General features: G+C 42.0%; 2 protein-coding genes across 2 annotated transcripts in view; one reads left to right on the top strand and one right to left on the bottom strand.

The window, feature by feature from the left end:
• CDC123 (cell division cycle 123) overlaps window positions 1-4229 on the bottom strand; it is a 32988-nt gene extending 28759 nt beyond the window's left edge. The window contains exons 1-3 of the mRNA XM_036401656.2: window positions 4056-4229; window positions 2186-2257; window positions 284-338 (exon numbers count right to left, since the gene is read on the bottom strand). Of these exons, the coding sequence (XP_036257549.1) occupies window positions 284-338; window positions 2186-2257; window positions 4056-4129 (201 nt within the window). The 5' untranslated portion in view covers window positions 4130-4229. The remainder of the gene's footprint in view (window positions 1-283; window positions 339-2185; window positions 2258-4055) is intronic.
• A 121-nt stretch (window positions 4230-4350) lies between these two features.
• Window positions 4351-16403, top strand: NUDT5 (nudix hydrolase 5). The gene is given in 11 exon segments (XM_036401657.2): window positions 4351-4354; window positions 9110-9199; window positions 11244-11311; window positions 12125-12177; window positions 12799-12846; window positions 12849-12905; window positions 13444-13539; window positions 14510-14611; window positions 15014-15022; window positions 15751-15804; window positions 16063-16403. Coding segments are annotated over 10 exon segments (660 nt in total). The 5' UTR covers window positions 4351-4354; window positions 9110-9136; the 3' UTR covers window positions 16173-16403.
• Window positions 16404-18307: the final 1904 nt, after the last annotated feature.

Genomic DNA, 18307 nt, shown 5'->3' with positions numbered 1-18307 from the left:
TTTTCAGGGCATGAAACAGCATTGAGTTCAATTTCAACATTCCCTAGTCATGATTACAAATGCAATTACCAAGAAATGAAAAATAAAAGTCTTCTGTGGAAGAGCATAGAAATATCTTAAACTTTCCCTGACTTCACAGCATAAGTGATCACATTTTTGTGTTTTGCATGGCAACTACCACATGATAATTATTTCTGTGAAGGACTCTCCACACCTATAAATTATGCAGAAAAAGTTATACACTCATATTTTTCTCAAGAGAAAACTTGCATTTTACACTGACCTGTATCTCCTCTGCATCATCACTCCCCTCCTGAGCATGACTTGGCGGATCTTCTCTGAGACAAAAAATTAACAGGAAAAAAAATTAAGCACTGGAGTTTGACCTGACCATGTCCACTACATTTCCACAGCCATTTCCAGCTCTTGATGTCAAAATGTTTTCATAAGAAGATTAAACCTCAAAACCCTGGCAGAGAAAAATCAGAGATACCAGTACTGAAAACTAAAGACTGAATAGCTGGCATTAGGCCTAGGTCCTACCCTGAACACTTTGCTTCTTTCAAATTAGCAGATCAGGTTTTGCTCTAAAACACCATAATTGAAGCTTTTTGACACCCTGTTAATGATTCTTTTCCAACTTTACTGTACTCTGACATAAATACAATTTTATTTTTTTTAAAAATAAGTCAAGTTTAAATTTTCGCCTCCATATTCCCTTTCCAAGTAAAAATTCATAAACCTTGAGTTTCAAATGTCAACTTGTGAATTCCTGGCTCTGAAAAGAAAATGTCCCCACACTCAGTAGACTGACCAAAGATGATCCTATGGGAAGTGAGAATGTAGCAAACAGGGCAAGGTCAAATGTACATCCCTGCCAAAAGTCAATTCTTAGACAAGCTGAGTCTCTGCAGTCCCTCAATGCACTTCCAGAGGGACTAAGCCATCAATCCAGTGTTTGAGATCTAGAGGACAGATAGGGGTGCACTGAAGGTTAGCAGCAATTTTGGCCTTGACTGCAAGATCCCATTCACTTATAGCTAAGGAAATTAAACTCAGAGAAAAAAATGGTTTCTAAAAGGAATTTTAACTGCAAACATCTTAAAAATGTAATTTAAGACAATCATACAGCTGTCCATTACTCCATTGGAGACAGCAAAATTTTAGAACACAGCTGTTAAGTCAAACCTTCAATTCCAGCTTTTCTAAAGGCTTATTAAAATATACAGCTGCTGCTAAATAAATTACACAATTCTGCAGAAGCAGGTGACAATGCTACTTCTGATCCAAAATAGTTTAAAAAACAATTCTAATTTTCTGCATATCCTTTAATAAGAAAAAGAATTTAGAAATTAAAAATTAAACCCTTTCATGTTAACAAGGCGTTTAAACAGCTTCAATTTTTATATAAATTGATAGCTGATAAATCAAACCAAGCTCCCTTTCACACACAGCCTCACTGGTTGCTCTGCAAGGGGCAAACTCCCAGGTAGGGAATCATGGAGTGAGGACTGATTTGTGAGTTTGATCATTAACAAGATGCATGCAGCAACCATTCCACAAGGGAACCACACAGTGAGATCTACACAGAAACAAAGAGCAAGGCCTGTGTCCTTACCAGCTGCTCCTGCTACCTCTCCACCTCATTCTTCTGCATCCAAAATCCTGGCATGAGTGCTCATACAGGACATTCAGCTTTGTCATATGCATGGATTGCAAGTGATTATATAAAATGTTACTGATTATTGAGTCTGTCTATAGCTTATTTTATTGAGAATTAAGTTCAGGTAATGTCACTTCACCCCTGGACTGGCATGGGACAGGTCAAGCCTGTGAATTGGACCCAACCAGATCCAAAGAAGCAAACACAAACCAGCAGCTGAGCATCCCAGAGACTGGTACTCTCCCCAAAGAAGGGTGGAGAAAAAAAATGAAAGGACTTTGTCCACTTGGTGTAGCAGAAACTGTAGTTCATGGATTTTAAGATCTGCTTCAGGCACCAGCAAATCCAGCTGTACTAACAAAAGTCAGCCCATTCACATGCTCACACAGTGTGAGGTTTACTGCAGTCACCCTGGTCAAATTGAAAAACTCATTATGTTCAGTACAATATGTATATACAAAATGGTGCTGTGAATAAAAAATGGCATTAATACTCAGAAGCTGGGGAGAAAAAACACTTTACCTTCCAGAAACTACCAGTGTTCCATCATCCAGCAAATATTCTTTCACATTCTCTGGCAGGGGAAGAATAACACTGGAAGAAATGTGAAAATCTCTTTAATATCTTATTATTAATTGTTATAGTAAAAATCCTAGTGAAATAAAAGAATTTGTTTTTTTCATAGCACATACCCCAACAACACTATGTTTTATCCCCTAACATTATGGAAGAAAATTCTCTTTTGCCCATCTTATCCCTCACCCAAAAAAGCAGTGCCCATTCTCCTTCCATGGAAGCATAGGACAAAAATTTTAGATGAAATACAGAAAAACGCCCCACTCCTTCAAAGCTTTAAGAAATTCCAAGTAACATTGTGTGCAGCTTGTGAGGAGACAACATGTTGCTCAAACTAAAGGTTTTCCTTCTGAAATCCAAATCAAAATTTGCCTATGCCACCCTAAGGTTCCAAAAACGCAGGACTATCACGAAACTTACCAAAAATAAGCCTGTGTTAAACACTAAGAAAGATAAAAGATCAAATGCTTTGATTACTAAAAACATGATGTCAGCACTTTTTGAGCCAGCAGGGCGGCTATCCTGACTTCCCTGAGCTACTGATAGCTCTTGTAAACATCTCATGACCTGGAGCAGCACCTTACAAAGTGCAGAATTTCCTATGGCTTCCAGAAATACATAGAAACACCAAGGAGGCCACTTGGGTTGGATCTACTCAGTCATAGTTTAAGTAGGAAGTAGGAGCAGCAGTGTGGATACAGGATGTGGATAATAAGAACAGTGTGGGTATCTCCTGATGCTTAGCATGGAGTCCCACCAGGAGAGCAGGGAGCACAGGGGTACCTGGCCTGCCCCAGGGCTTCCCAAAACACTCCCTTGGGATGGAGAGACAAGACCCCAGCTCCCTGGGCTGCAGCTGATGGCTCAATCAATCCTTCATGCCCCACACAGGTCCCTCTATCTGACCCAACCCCAGGGAATCCCAGAATGGGTCAGGCAGGAAGGGAGCACAGGGCTCATCTGCTCTGACCTCACTGCTCAGGCAGGGCCATGCCAGAGCACAGGGCACAGGGATGTGCCCAGACACTTCTGGAATATCTCCAGTGAGGGAGACTCCACAGCCTCTCTGCACAATCTGCTCCAGTGCTTGGGCACTGCACAGGACAGAAATTCTTCCTCATGTTCAGGTGGAGCTTCCTGGGCATCAGTTTCTTCCCTTTGCCCTCTATTGCTGGGCACCACCAAGCAGAGCCTGGTCCATCCACCCCCTCTTTAGAGATTTATATCCATTAATAAAGTCCCCTCTCAGACATCTCTTTTTCCTTCCAGTACCTTAAGGGAACTTGCAGGATAGATAGAGCAAGACTATTTACAAGAGATTGTAGTGACAGCACAAGGGGGAAGGGGTTCAAAGTCGGTTTAGATAGATATTAGGAAGAAATTTTTTCTTGTGAGGGTGGTGAGGCCCTGGCACAGGCTGCCCAGAGAAGCTGTGGCTGCCCCATCCCTGGAGGTTGGAAGGGGCTTGGAGCACCCTGGTCTATAGGAGGGTGTCCTTGCCCATGGCAGGGGATTGGAACCAGAGGATCTTTAAGGTCCCTCCTAACCCAAACCATTCTGTGCTCCCCGAGGCTTAAGAGGCCCAGCACCCTCAGCTCTTCCAGTCCCTTAACACGCTCGGAGCCCTGCACTGGAGCCGTTCCAGGAGCCCCATGTCTCTCCGGAAGCGGACACAGCACTCCAGGCGAGCCCCGGCAGGGCTGAGGGGAGGAGCAGGATACCCTCCCTCGCCCCACACTCCTCCCAGCCGCTCCCACACGCTCCCCTAATGCCCGCACCGCCTGTCCCAGCCCCCGCCGCCCCTCACCGCCCACACCTGCGGATGGTGACTGCCTTGAAGAGCGGGTACCACACGGAGAACTGGCAGTGCGCCACCTGCTCCTTCTTCATCCTCCTCTTCCTCCTCCTCCTCAGCGCGGCCGCTCCCGGAAGCTCCCGCTCCGCCCGGAACCTCCCGCGCAGCTCCGGGCGCCGCCCGGCGCCATCGCCGGCGCACAGGGCCCGGCCCCGCCCCCGCCGCCTCAGCGCTGCCCGGAGCCGGCGGCGCCCGGAGCGTCCCGCGGCGCTGCCTTCGCTCTGCCCTGCCCAGGAGTGGCTGAGTAACGCCTTATCCTTGTAGGTTCTGCTGTCCTCCCTGTGCCCGCGTGTGCCCTGCATGGAGCTGTTTCATAGATGTTAAGGGGCTGGAAGGGATCTTAAAGATCATCCAGTTCCAATCACCCCCTGCCACGGGCGGGGACGCCTCCCATGAGACCGGGTTGCTCAAGGCTTTATCCGACCTGGCATCCACGGCTCCCTGGGCAGTCTGTTCTGGTGTCTCACCACCCTCACAGTAAAGGATTTCTTCCTTATTTCTCACCTAAATTTCCCCTCTTTCAATTTGTACCCATTACCCCTTGTTCTATTACTGCAGTTCTGATGAATAGGTCCTTTCTGGCTTCCCTGTAGCTCCTCCAGGTGCTGGAAGGTGCTCTGAGGTCTCCACACAACCTTCTCCACTTTCCTCAGCCTTTGTAGGGGAGCTGTTCCAGTCCTTTTATCAACTTCGTGGCCTCCTCTGGGCTTGCTCTGACAGCTCCATGTCCTTGTAGTGTTTGGGACACAGAAGTGTGCCCAGAGCTCCAGGTGGGCTCTCACAAGAGCAGGGGAGAGGGGCGGAACCTTTGGATGCAGCCCCGAGCTCACACTGTCAGCTCGTGTTTTTTATCAACCACTATTTCATTTTGCTGAGTACCAAGTCAGGCATTAACAGAGTAGAATGGGGGATATATAAGCCCCGTGGTTCAGCTGTTGTGTCCCCTGCATGGCGTTGTTTCCTCCTGTGCCCTCACATCTGCAGTCTGGGGATGTCTCCCCTGTAGCCTTGATATTTTCTGAAAAATCCTTTCCTAAGGATTTTTCCTCCTGAGAAGCTGAGAGGCTCAGGAACAAAATGTAAACAGTGATTATCTGCTGCTGTGGAATGCAACAGGTGGATCTGTGCTTGGTCTCATGTGGTTGTTTCTAATTAATGGCCAATCACAGTCAGCTGCATAAATCAAGCCTTCTGAAAGATGGAGTCAGATCCTGGTCTCTTCCCTCTTCCTCGGACCCCTGTGAACATGGTCAGACTCCCCAGCTGTGTGACACCTCAGCTTTTGGGAAGTTTCATAACACCATGGGGCTGCCCCTCACCCTCTTCTGCTTCTGGGAGAAAATCCTTGTCTGCTTTGCAGTTACTTGCCCATGTTTTATTTGGCACTTGGTGGGTCATCCATGCTTCCAGATACCGTGATAAAAATGAAACTTTCTCCCTCCCCTCAACTTAATTGACCCTAAATTGATTATGTTTCTAGAGTCATAGCACTAAAGTGCAGGTAACAAGTTTAAAGTACCTTAGGAGTTTTAAATGTTTATCTTCAGTTTAGATAACTCAGAGTGCTGTTGGTTAAATTGTGCATAAAATGTTGTCAGTGTCTTTTTTGCACATTCTTTATAGGAAAATCTGTATTTCGTTTGACCTTGACCTTGAATTTGCCATGGGACCCCCATTGCTGAGCTTCTATTAAATCTGGTTGCTGTCAGCTGGAATGTGTATTTGGATCAGAGAATGTCTTCTGAAAAGTGATTTAGGAAAGCTAATCCATCTATCTAAGTATTAATATTGAAGTATAGTTCTGATATCTTGACTTCTCTCTCCAACTGATTCACAGATCTCGGCTGGCTTAAGATTTTAACTGCTGGGAAGGATAATTTGGGAACTGTAGAATGGCTGGATGCTGCCTTGAAAGGGAGCTACTCAATAAAGAAATAAGCAATGGGAATAAAGTTACATGTTTTATAAATGGCATGGCTTTTCAGGACAGAATTTGACCAGAGTTTTGAAATAAATGGAAGAAGTAGCATGATTTGCCAGAAGTACACTCTAACATTGGGCACAAAAACTACCAGACAAAGTAGAAAACATTTATTTTCCCCCATAATTGATAGTTTGAGTGCTGTTGATTCATGTTAAGGCAGCTGATAAATGTGAGCACTTTGACATATTCTTAACATTGCATTTATAACAATTAAAAAGGTGTATTCTTAGAGCACATGTAATCTTAAATCAGGTAGCCAGGCTGCTGTATCAGCTGCATTGAATTTTTAACTCAGATGAACTCATATTTATATGCAGAGTGAATTTTATGAGGTAGAAGAACTGCAAGACAAGGCATGTTCTGAAAGCTAAATAGGCCTTTAGAAACCTCACATTTTAGTGTTAAATTTAATTTTCAGTTGCAGCTAATTTTGTTTATGAACAGGAGACGTTACCATCCTTGACAGCATGACTAACGTGAGATGCCAGAATTGCAGCCTTCGTTTAACCAAACAGTATTTCAGCTTTCTAACAGCAGAAATTCTCACTTCTGTGCTGCCAACTGAATCTGGACAAAAATACTGTTTTGGTGGAACTTCTAAAAATGTCACTATACATAGAGTTACTGCACCCACTTGTGGAGGAGACCCAAACTACAGAAGCTGGGCTAGATCAGCATTCCCCTCTCTTTGAGATGTTCACCCATTTTAGGTTTCAGTGATAATTCAAACCACTGAAACTGTGTATTTTTGTTGTTGTTATAAGTAGCAAGTCACTGCTGAATCTCTCAGGAGAGAACAAGCTGTTTTGAAAACAACTTCTGCCATGAGATGAGTATTTATTTTTATATGGCAGTATATATATCTGCCATGCTCTAGTATTTTTTTTTTCATGATACAGCTGTGGTAATCCACATTTGGGAAAGATACACTGATATTTGTGCAGAAGGATTGGGGTGATCAATGGAACAGGATTTCCTGTGAGGAGAGAGTAAAAGAGGAAGTAAAAGAGGAAGACTTTCCTGTGAGGGGAGAGTAAAAGAGCAAGACTTAGCCCAATCCAAAGACAACTTTAACAAGGCTATGGTTCACTCTCTACTCCTTTGATATATTTATATTGACAATGCAAAAGGCTATAATTCATCCCAAATGTAGGAGGTGAATTTGCTGTAGCTGGGTATGTAAGGCTTTTGTGTTTTTAAAGACACCACACAGAGCCTCCTTTGACTGTTTCTCCTGGGCTGTGCTTCTTTTGCCTGTGTTTGGTGGGAAGCTTCATCTTGTATTTGAGAGTCACAGCATGGGACATGGCCCTTGTCCAGAGAAAACTCTTCAATCCTAAGAGAGGGGAGTTCCAAACATTGGAACAGCTGACTGAACTGAAGTGGGGTAGAAACTGGAACACAAGCAAATGAGCAGTTTGTGTTACAAATAGTGGTAAGGTAGATAATAAAACTGTAAATTTGAAAAGGAGCTTCATTGCCTTAAAAGAATATTATAGAACTTTCTTTTTCTTTTTCTTTCCTTTTTTTTTTTTTTTTTTTTTGAGGAACAGAATTTGGTTTAACAGGTTAAGGTTTCTTTTCAAGACTTATGTTGCCTTAAACCAGTCTTCACATTTGACTTCTATCACCAACTTCACCTAAAACCACTTTCTTAAGAATTAAGAGAGAGCCTGCCCGTTGTACAGACCAAGGAAATTATTTCATGTACTTTAGTTTTACTCCTGCTGATAACCAGAAATATTTAGTCCTACCTGTTCCTTTTAACTACTTTCTGCAAGCACATGTCAATCCAGTATGTAAGGAAGCTGATTGTTGCCCTTTCATGTTTCACTGGTGTGCAACAGATGTTACCACAAAAGAGATAAAGATGAAGTAAAAAATGAAAGTGCTGAAGTTGGGTGTGACTGAGAAGCTTTTCACACACTTTGGTGCTGTTCTTTGCTAGAGACCACACAGAGCCTTATTAATCCATAGCTGAAGTCATGGAAAGATTCTTTTTGACTTTTTGGAAAGATTATGACCGTCAATGCTATGGATGATTGAGATCTTTAAGATTATCTCATCTCATCTCTCCTGGTGTTTAAACTGATTTGTTTCTTGTCACTGCCTTTTGCTTATGGTTCATTATTATTTTCAGGATTTCAGTATTAAGTTAATATCAGAGATGGTTTCCCTGGTGTAAGTTTCTGTGCTGAAAGTGCCCTGTAGTTCCACAGTGACACAGGGTCAGTCTCTAATACATATTTTTCTCTGCTGTCTGCTGTGTCTTTAGGCTGGAACTGGATGGGGGGAATGCATAATCTCACTTTCCTGGGGATGCAGGCTGAGGCACAAGCTGCAGGTGCAGAGCCTTGCTTTGGGCACTTTTTAAATGGAAATTCTGCCTTTTGCATGGTGTTGGACACATCATTCCCAGTAAGAGACTCATGCCATGGTCACACCAGCCCCATGTGCTGCCCCACGGTTTTTGACCTTGTTTTTAGTGGAAGGATTGAGTCATTTACGTGTCTGTTTGTGATGGAAGCTGGAGGTAGGTTCTAGTTCTTATTTTTAATAGCAGACAGTTTTTACCACTGAAGTCCTCTTGGTATAAGGGGGCTTTGTTTTTTTTTGGACTTTCACAGTGGAGTGCACAGTCCTGTTCAGTCCTGTTGTCCAGACACTGTTGACAGAGCATTTCACCCGGATCAGAATGCCACTATTTGAAATGCATTATTGTCTGTATGTGTGTCTGACATTTGAAGACACTTAACTAAGTGTCTTCAGCTGGCCTAGCTACCTGACAGCTGATAGGACTATTGAAATTATACAAGTCAGTGATCTGACCCAAATTTACATTTCTCCTTTGAATTATTTGGCTCTGAAATCACTGGGTGGAGCTGAAAGCATGAATTGAACATGCCATCACACGTCCCTGACTTCCTCCAACAAGCTATATTTGTTAATTTACGATGCAGAAATGAACCTTTTAACTTTACACTGAAAGCAAATATTGATTTTGTTTCATATATATCTGGACTTTGCACAGGAGGGGAAAAACCTGACATTGCTGAAAATGGCAGCTGAGACATCCACAGAAGTTGCAAAAACAGCTAAACAGTCCGTGCTTAAGGAAGAGGTACAGCATGCTTGGGTTGGGCACTTTTTGTTGTTAAATAACAATTATTTGTGAGTTTGTGAGTGCAGAGTACAAAATGCTAGAGGGGCTGGATTTTCATAAAAAGGTAAAAAAAAAATTCTTCATGATTGTCAGAGAGTTTAAAAGGTGTAACATTCCTCTTTATTGAAATAATTATACAAATTATCAATAAGGAGAGAGAAATCTACAGAAATCTACAGTGTAGCATTATTTTAAGCTGCTTCTCTTTTTTTTCAGATTTTGCATCTGTTTCTTGTATTGTCTCTTCAGGAGGTTTTTCAGTGTTCAGAAATAATGCTGATATCTCTGAGAGACTTTACAAATTGGTGGGTTATGAAACTCAGCAACAATTTTCTCTTTCAAACAGTTTTCTGTTTCTTTAAGGTGGCAAAGCACCAAGGGTTGCTTTAACATTTAGGATTGTACCACGTTTGATGTTTGCTGAAAGGATTTGAATTTAGACAATTGCTGTTTCAGAGACATCAGTAAGGAAGCAGTAAGAATAATAGCAGTCCTAAGAAAGGATTCTGGAGCTACTTCATTCTTATTAGAAGCACCTTCACCCTAAACTGCCTGTATTTATTTCTGTTCCCTTTAAAGTGAACTCTTAAAAGTTAGTCTTTGGTGTTCAGGCAGGTTTGGCAGTGTCCTGCTCCTGCTGTAACACAAATGTGATTTCTTTATTATTTGTTCTTCATGGAGTGAAAACACTCTTGGAATTTCTTTCGATTCCACAGCACAAGGAAAGAGATTTGTTTGTATTATGTCTTTTCTCTTAGGCATTTTTTTAATATGAATATTTCACAAGCATAAAGGATTAAATTTTTGTAATCTTTTTGGGTTTTCTATTAAGAGCTGGGTATTTTGCAGGCAGCATTTTCATTTTACCCTCTTTTGGTTTGGTTTTATATCGTTTGGGTTTTTTTTTTGTTTGTTTGGTTTGTTGTTTGGGGTTTTTTTGTAATGTTTCTTAGTTATTCTCTTTTTTAAACAATGTGCTCTTTCATATCACTGGAAATTTATAATTAGATCTTACATATTTTAAGCTATTTACTTTCTTCAATCATTTTGTGGGCTTTATACAGAGAAGTATTTACTCTCTTTCTGCCAGTGGCTCTTATATCAGAAGTGGTTCTGTAACTGTGCAGTAACAGTGTGGCCTGATGCTGGATTATCTTCCATGAAAGTGGGAGCTGATCTTACTTTATTCTTCCTTTTTGTGGGAAGGCACATTCAGGCTGGTATAAGCAGATGTTTTTTGCCCATCAAAGTAATAGACAAAGAAATAAAAATAACTCATTTTAAAAGAAGTTACAGTAAAAGAAGCAAACTGCTAGGCTAATATCTAGGGATTTTTCTCTTTTAAATGAATAGCATCAAAGATGAGGAAACATCATAGGGAAAATAAACTCACTTAGCCCAGAAAAGGCATTTGGTCATAATGTTAATGCCAAGCACTCATTCAGCAGCTCTGATGAGTTAAGGGGCAGATATGTGTCACTAAAGGGCAGGTATGTGTCACTCTCAGAGCTGCAGAGTACAGCAGTTACACAAGGGCAGGAAAAGCTTCAGGGTAGCTTGGTTTTCAGTCTTGCATGCTCAGCTTTTGGGCTGCTCTCTGCTAAGGGGGCACTCGTGAGCACCAGTGTAGCTGAAGTCTCTGGGCTGCACTGAGACCCTTCTGCAGCTGATATGTTACCCTTGCAAAATCCTACCAAAAAATTAGGACTTTGCAGTACATAAAATCTCACTGAATTCATCAAAACTTGGTTATAAAACCAAGAAAGATGTTAAGATGTTTCATGTTAAGAAAAGCTACTGTCTTGGGGTTGTATTTTTATTCATATTCAATAATTTAGAGTAATTTTTTTTCTGTGTTAGCAACAGGAATGCTGTTGCACATTCCTGCATGTAGTGGGATGCTGAAATTTTTCTTCAAAAGAACTTAAAAAAATTGTGCTGTTTCTCCCAATTCTTTGGGATTAATTTTATAATGTATTTAACAAAGAATTCTTTATTTTAGGTAATTGTAGAAAGACAATGGTTGAAGCTTTCAGAAACAACTTACACTGATCCCTTTGGGAAAACCAGGTAATTGCCTCTCTGGTGTTCCAGATTCCCAATTGCACAGACTGGGCCCAGCCTAGAGAGATGAGCATTACAAACACATCCCTCCAGACAGGATGAGAGCTATTCACTGTGAGGTTCCTTCAGAGTTCCTGCTCTTCAGAGGGGAGAATCTTTCTCAGGCAGATGTGCAAGCATTGGGATTGAATTTGGCTCCTAAATCCTCTTGGGCACATTGGACTTGTGCTGCATTTCCAGTTCTTTGGAAGGATGTTACACAGAAGCAAGTTCCAGCTGTGCAGCTACTCTGTGACAATCAAGAGTCCATCCTGTGGCTTTTCTGGTTCTTCACTGTGGGCTCCTTCTTCCCTGCTGGTGGAGCTGGATTCTCCATATTATTGACAAATTAATGTCCTTAATTAAAATAAAATTGTATGTTATCATTTCTGTCCAATTCTTTTGTACTCTTTAGTTTTGCTGTGTTTATGTAGGTGTTACAACATGCTGTTGTAACATGTTCCCTCCCCTTAATGTGTTAGATTCTGTACTGATTGCTCTCTCTAGTGCCTCCCACTTCATCAGCAGAGTGTCCTCTTAAAATTAGCAAGATTGGATTTTTTGTGTAACTAAAATGAACTATTTTCTCTCTCCCCCTTAAGTAGGCAAAAGAAAACTATACTATAGATATTTTATAGTGCCAGTGTATGACAGGGCCTGCCTATGGCCTGCTGCTTCTTACCAGGCCCCACTGTGTGATGGTACATTTTGCTTTAAGTGAAAGTAGCAAGAATAGAAGATGATTTATATATTCATTTGTGATTTTCTCTGTTTAAACAGAACTTGGGAAACTGTAAAGCGTACTGGGAACAAAAAGGGAGTTACAGCTGATGGTAAGAATTGGTGGCTTTTTCTCTTTGCATTTTTTTCCTGTGTAAGTTCTTCTGATAAGCTGACAATGCAGATTTTGAGCTGATCTGTTCCTGAATGACTGAGGATGTGGAGCAGTGGCTTGGCAGAGCTGGCTATACCCTGAGCCAATGAAAGGCTAACTGAAGTGCTCAAGAATCAGAACCTTACTGGTGGGAATGCTTTCCCATGGTCACTTTGTTCACTTTAAAATGATGGAGCACTTCCTAAGACATCAGGGGTGCCCTGACACAGAGTAGCTCTCAAACTGGTGATTGGGTCTACTGTTAGGGGCCAAGGGGCTCTTTGGGACATGATTTAGAAATGGTGGGTAGAGAGTTCCCTACAGAGGCTTTCAAGCAGTTCTGGTAGGCAAGAGAGCCCTTCCCTGAGGCTCAGTCTTGCTTGGTATGTGTGCCTCTGGCTGGCTGGGGAGCTTTGAAGATCTTTCACCATGCATGTTATAAAGAGCTTAAATTCATCACTCAGGATTATGGAGCAGGCATCCAAACATTTAATGCTCAGAGTAGCAGTTTGTGGGTTCCTTCCAGATCTGGCACTAAAACCTCACTTCCATGTCCTTGTGTCTCCCGTGGCTGTGGTAGGTGTGGCAGTGATAGCAGTGCTGCAGAGAACCCTGCACTACGACTGCATTGTCTGGTGAAACAGTTCAGGCCCCCAATCAATGGCTACTGCTTGGAATTTCCTGCAGGTCAGTGGCTGAAACATTGGGATGAGTCACTTATGGTTCAGTGTGTTTAGATGAGCTTGGAGTGTCAATCTTTATGTATTTTACAGGTTAGACTTGAGGATCTCCAAGGTCTTTTCCAACTTAGTTGGTCTGTGATCTTAATGAAGCTGTGGCTGGAAAACCATGCTGAGCTCCATGTGCTATTCCAAAATAGGAATATTTGATAATCAAAACCAAAATAAGTTTATTTTAGCAGATTGGAGAAAATTCCCTCCACTTCTCCTTTCTCTAAGAGTCAAAGCATTTGGCTTCTTTCCCTCATGAGAATATTAATGCCATTTTTGGGGAAGGCATCATGATTCTGTAGATAATTGGTTAAGGATGTGGGCAGCAGGATAATGAATCCAGGGATTGGAATCCTTCCTAACATTTATCCCTCTATAAAGACAGAGTAGTGAGGATGTTTCCCCTCTTCCATAAAGCTTGATTAGATCTCAGGATGGATATTACAGTTAAGTGGGAAGCTTTTAATTGTTTTTGTGTGTTATGTATCTCCCAGGCCTCATTGAGGAAAACGAGTCAGCAGAAAGTGCTGCGCTTCGAGAGCTGAAGGAGGAGACTGGGTACAAGGGGGAAGTCATTGAATGTACTCCAGGTCTTTGCTTTTCCTTATTTTTTCCCACTAAAGCTAATTCTGTCTTGATGGCTACTCTAAATGTCTGAAATGCTCTAAACCAAAGGGAAAATCCAAGCAGCAAAGCCTATGCAGATTAGCAGGGTAGTATCTCATGGCTGTAAAAGTGAAACTTTGGTCCTTGATGTGAATCAGTTGCTGAACTTCTGCCTGAAGTAAGTTTGATGTCTGTAGGGAGAAAATTGCTATTAATTAAGATCCTTTACACAAAACCCAATTGTTCAAGCTGTGATTTGGCATTTTAGTGTAAAGGTCTAAATTGCTGGAATTCTGTGAACTTAGTAAAAAAAAGCTGCATGATGCAGAGGTCACCCTTGTGTCGGCTGTGGGGATGTGACAGTACTTGTGGGGAGGTGACAGCACTCGGGTCCTCCAGCTGGAAAGAAGAAAGGAGAGTAATTGGAACAAATTCAGAGATCCTTTGGAACATGACTGTTCCAATCCTATGCTTCCTACATAAGATGAAATGAAGGCAAAATGAGGATCATAAATCAAACGAGAAGGTAGGTGAGGCAACTTAGGATTTTGAGGAAATATCATTGCAGTTGAGTCTTGTCTCTCAATTATTGGGTACAACTGCATGCTGGGGATTGGGAGAGGTTGGAGACAGGTGATGGCAAAATTAAATTCCCACAGACTGAGGAAGTGTATAAGGGATAGTTCGCAGTAAATCTTCAGTCTGTGGAATGGAAAGTAAATTTGGCTGTGAAAACAACTCTTCCCAGGGATCTGTAAAAGAGCTGAGAATTACAGAAACATTACTTCTGAGAATTTGTGAAGACAAAGTTTTTGCTACTCTTACAGCACAAATGTATGCCAAATATATATTCTCCTATTGTATCAGATACATTTCTGTGAAGGCTTTTGTTAAAATGTCAAGGTGCCTGACTCCTGCTCTGGAAAATGAACCTCTCCATGTGCTTGTTGGCAGCTCTGTGCTTGGACCCAGGAATGTCAAACAGCACAACACACATTGTGAGTGTCATCATAAATGGAGATGAGGCTGAGAACACGAGACCTAAGCAAAACCTTGGTGAGTTTTGTACCATTTATTTGAAAATGTTAAGAAGATAACAAAACAATGGGTTTAAAACAATTAACCCCAGCACTTCATCTCTTCTGTCCCAGCTGATTTGGATGCTGCACATCCTTCCAATCACATCCTGCAGTCTAGATGAGTGTGTCTTTGCTGAATCCACTGGGGAAACCCAGATGTGAAGTGTCAGCTGTTGGCACACTCACAATTCTAAAACATTTCAGTGCCAAATTTCAGTAAGGGCCATAAGCACTTGTGAACCTAGATACTGCTCTCAATTGTGGCTTTACTCTGGAAGTAATTGCAGTGTCACTCACAGTCAGTTAGTCATCAAATGCTTTTTAATTATAAACCTCAGTGTATTTCAACCCCTTAACCCACTACTCTTTTCACTTGCAGATGATGGAGGTACGTAATGTGACTGTGATCTCATTGACAATAAGGTCATGATTCTTCATATGGCAAGTTTTACTTGGAAAAAGTCAGTTAAAACTGGTTTTTATTTGTGCTTGGGTAATCTCCTGACCCTAATCAAATGTGCCTGAGGTTGACTTTGGCCTAGATGCAAATTCCTGAGGGGCATTATTACGTCAATTATCTTTCCCAGTATTGCACCTATAGCACCAGTATTTCAGGAAATACAAATTGCTGCCCCCCCAACAGCTGTAGGTCAAGCCCTAAAGACAAGTAATTCAGAGAGACAGGGGAGGGGTAAGCCAGCATAAATTCATCATTAACAAACCCTTTGAGATGGTTTGGTCTTGAAATGCATCTCCAACCCATTCCTGTACCAGGAGAAGCCAAACAAGTTTTCTTCAACAGTGTATTTTTCATTCTCAAAAGGGAGGTTTCTCTTTTGAGGATTCTCTTATCCTTCATAACTACCAGCTACACTTTTTCCCCCAACTGTATTTACAGCTTTTTTCTGCCAAGTGTGGTTTTTAGTGAGCCCAGTCACTGCCTTTCCCCATTTAATTGATGTTTTTTTTGATATATGAAAGCTTACAATTTTTGGATGATGATGAGCATTAAATCAGTCTCCTTCCCCTTCTAAATTGCAAGAAACAGAAAATTGAGGTAAATTTCTTTACTGTTCACTAATTGAAGGATGTATAAACCTTTTTCTTCTCTCCTAGAATTTGTGGAAGTTGTTTCACTTCCAAAGAATGACCTACTGCAAAGGATTGATGGTAAGAGCTTTCTGACACATTAAATGCACTAACATGAGCTTCAAGAATCCCTTCTCAAGGCTCCTCCTTTCTCACCCTAGAATACATTATGTTATAAGTTAAGCAAAAAGCTGTGAGAGACCTGGCCAGGTATGTGAGTTAGTGATAGCAGGAGGAGTTTGCAGCGTCTGGAATGCTACACATCTTCATTTTAGCAAGGACTTACATTTCTGTAAAGGTGAGGTTTTAACAGCATCTCATGTTTTTTTTAATTTTCAGAGCTGGCAGCAGAGGAGCAGCTGGCAGTAGATGCCAGGGTTTACACTTACGCCTTGGCTCTGAAGCACGCAGCAGAAAAACCGCTCCAAGTTCCTTTCATGAAGTTCTAGAACTGGACAATGAGAAATTGAATTCAAAACTGCCCAAGCTGGATGGCTTAGAAGTATAACTCTTCTTGTAATCAAGGTCATTTGCTTTACTTGTAGAGCAAGAAAGTGTTTGTAGTAATGATTCTGGTATTTTTATTTCTAATTATGTAACTGACAAAAAGCATTTCTTCTAACTCCTCTGTCAAGCCTTGACAGAATATCCATAATAAAAACACTGTTTAATTTTCAGAATGGCTTATTTCTCTCTAGATTCCTCTCTGCACTTACAGTTCAGTAAGATGCTTAGGTAACCGTGGTTGGTACTGTAACACCATGGTTCCAAAGGAGGCAGGGGCAGGAGAGGGAGTGCAGGTCTCTCTCACTCTCACAGCACTCACTCCTAGCACCTGGAGAGGCAAGAGCTCATGGTGGGCTGCACCTTCTTTATGATGGAGAGCAGAGGGGCTGGCACTGATTTCTTCTCTCTGGTGACCAGACAGGACTGAGGTTGTGTCAGGGGCAGTTTAAGTTGGATATCAGGAAAGGGCTCTTCACCCAGAGGGTGGGCTGGGCACTGGAACAGGCTCCTCAGGGCACAGCACTGAGCCTGACAGTTCAAGATGTGTTTGGACAATGCTCTCAGGCACATGGTGAGATTCTTGGGATGTCCTGCACAAGGCCGGGAGTTGGACTGAGTCTTGCAGGTCCCTTCCAACTCAAAAATCATAGAATTGTAGAATATCCAATTAAGTAGTAATTCTCTGTGACAGGAGCAGGGACAGCAGCACAGGAACTCTGTGTGCATGCTCTGGGTGAATTGAAATGGCAATTTCAAGAACTTTCTATGTTTCCTTCTCCCAGCCCTAACTAAACTACGCAGAAAGAGAAAACTGGTTTGTTTGGTCTAAAATAATGATTATGACACCACCATCTACCAGTGCAAACCAGAACTGTGCAGGCCTAGCCAGGGGATCCTGCTGAAGGTCTGAGGTCACTTATGTGCCCTGAGGGGGCACAGCCTTGCAGTTTTCCCTCTCCTGAGGACAGCTGTGTGTACCCAGGCTGCACCTTCATTCAGTCAAATCACTTCTTGGTACATCTTATCCCAAATAAACCTTCAGCATCTGCACACAGTGGGCTGCTACTAATTATGTAAACAGCCACCACAGCTGAAAGGTCAGGATCTCAGAGTAATAAACACACATCAAAATTAGTCCTGCCTCTGAAATAGATGAGAATGAGTGTGTATAATTAGGGAAACTTTCTGAAACAGAAAATTGCTTAAGAGTTTCTTACGTTCACAAACAACACAAAGTTTCTTTCAAACTAAGAGTGAGAGAAGACAGAAGAAATGTGACATCAAAGGGAAAAAGTGATTACAGCAGAGCAGATAAACTCAATGACTTTAAGGGGAGGAATCTTGGGATTTTTTTAAATTGTGGCTGCTAAAAATTAATCAGAATTATGTTCTAGAAAGAAAAAAATAAACAGGAAGAAAGGGAGCCTTCTAGACCTATCTCCCTGTGGAAACCCAGAGCACTGGGAATATTTCTCTGTCTGCTCTGGGGTGCCCTGACCCCCAGGGGAGCACTGGCTTTGACCCTCATCCATGGAGAAAGTTTCCTAGACTTCAAGATAGACTGGAATCCACAGAAGTTTGAAATAGATTATAGAGAGTAGTGTAGGTGTATCACTTGGTGAGAAACTTAGGTTTTGGGATTTTTAGTCTGTTGTGGATGGAAGCAAGATGGAGGGCACAGGGTGTCATCCTGGGTTTCTTCTTCATGCTTCTTCTTCCTCCTCCTTCATGGGTTTGGGTGGCATTTTGTAATTGGGCAGGAAAGTCAGCACTGCAGCTCTTTGGGATCAGTTATTGGGTTAAAAGGGAAAATAATCCAGGTGTCAGTTCTTAATTGGAGAGTTTAGTCTTAAAAGACCTTGGAACAAGATTGTTGGCCATTTTGTGCCTTCTAATGAAAAGCTGCCAAACTCACAGTAGTGAGACTTTTACTGATAAGAAACAATAAACAGCTGAGTCCCAACATGAACTGCCATCTCAAGTGCCTTCAATCCAGACCCAGAGAAACCCACCACTGGAACTGCCACACCTCCCTATCAAGACATTGTAGAAATCACCAAAGACTGCACAAGAAGGA

Source organism: Molothrus ater, chromosome 5, assembly GCF_012460135.2.
Source record: "Molothrus ater isolate BHLD 08-10-18 breed brown headed cowbird chromosome 5, BPBGC_Mater_1.1, whole genome shotgun sequence".
NCBI classification, from domain to species: Eukaryota; Metazoa; Chordata; class Aves; order Passeriformes; family Icteridae; genus Molothrus; species Molothrus ater.
Note: the sequence above shows the minus strand (reverse complement) of the source record. Positions and strands in the feature narration are given on the sequence as shown.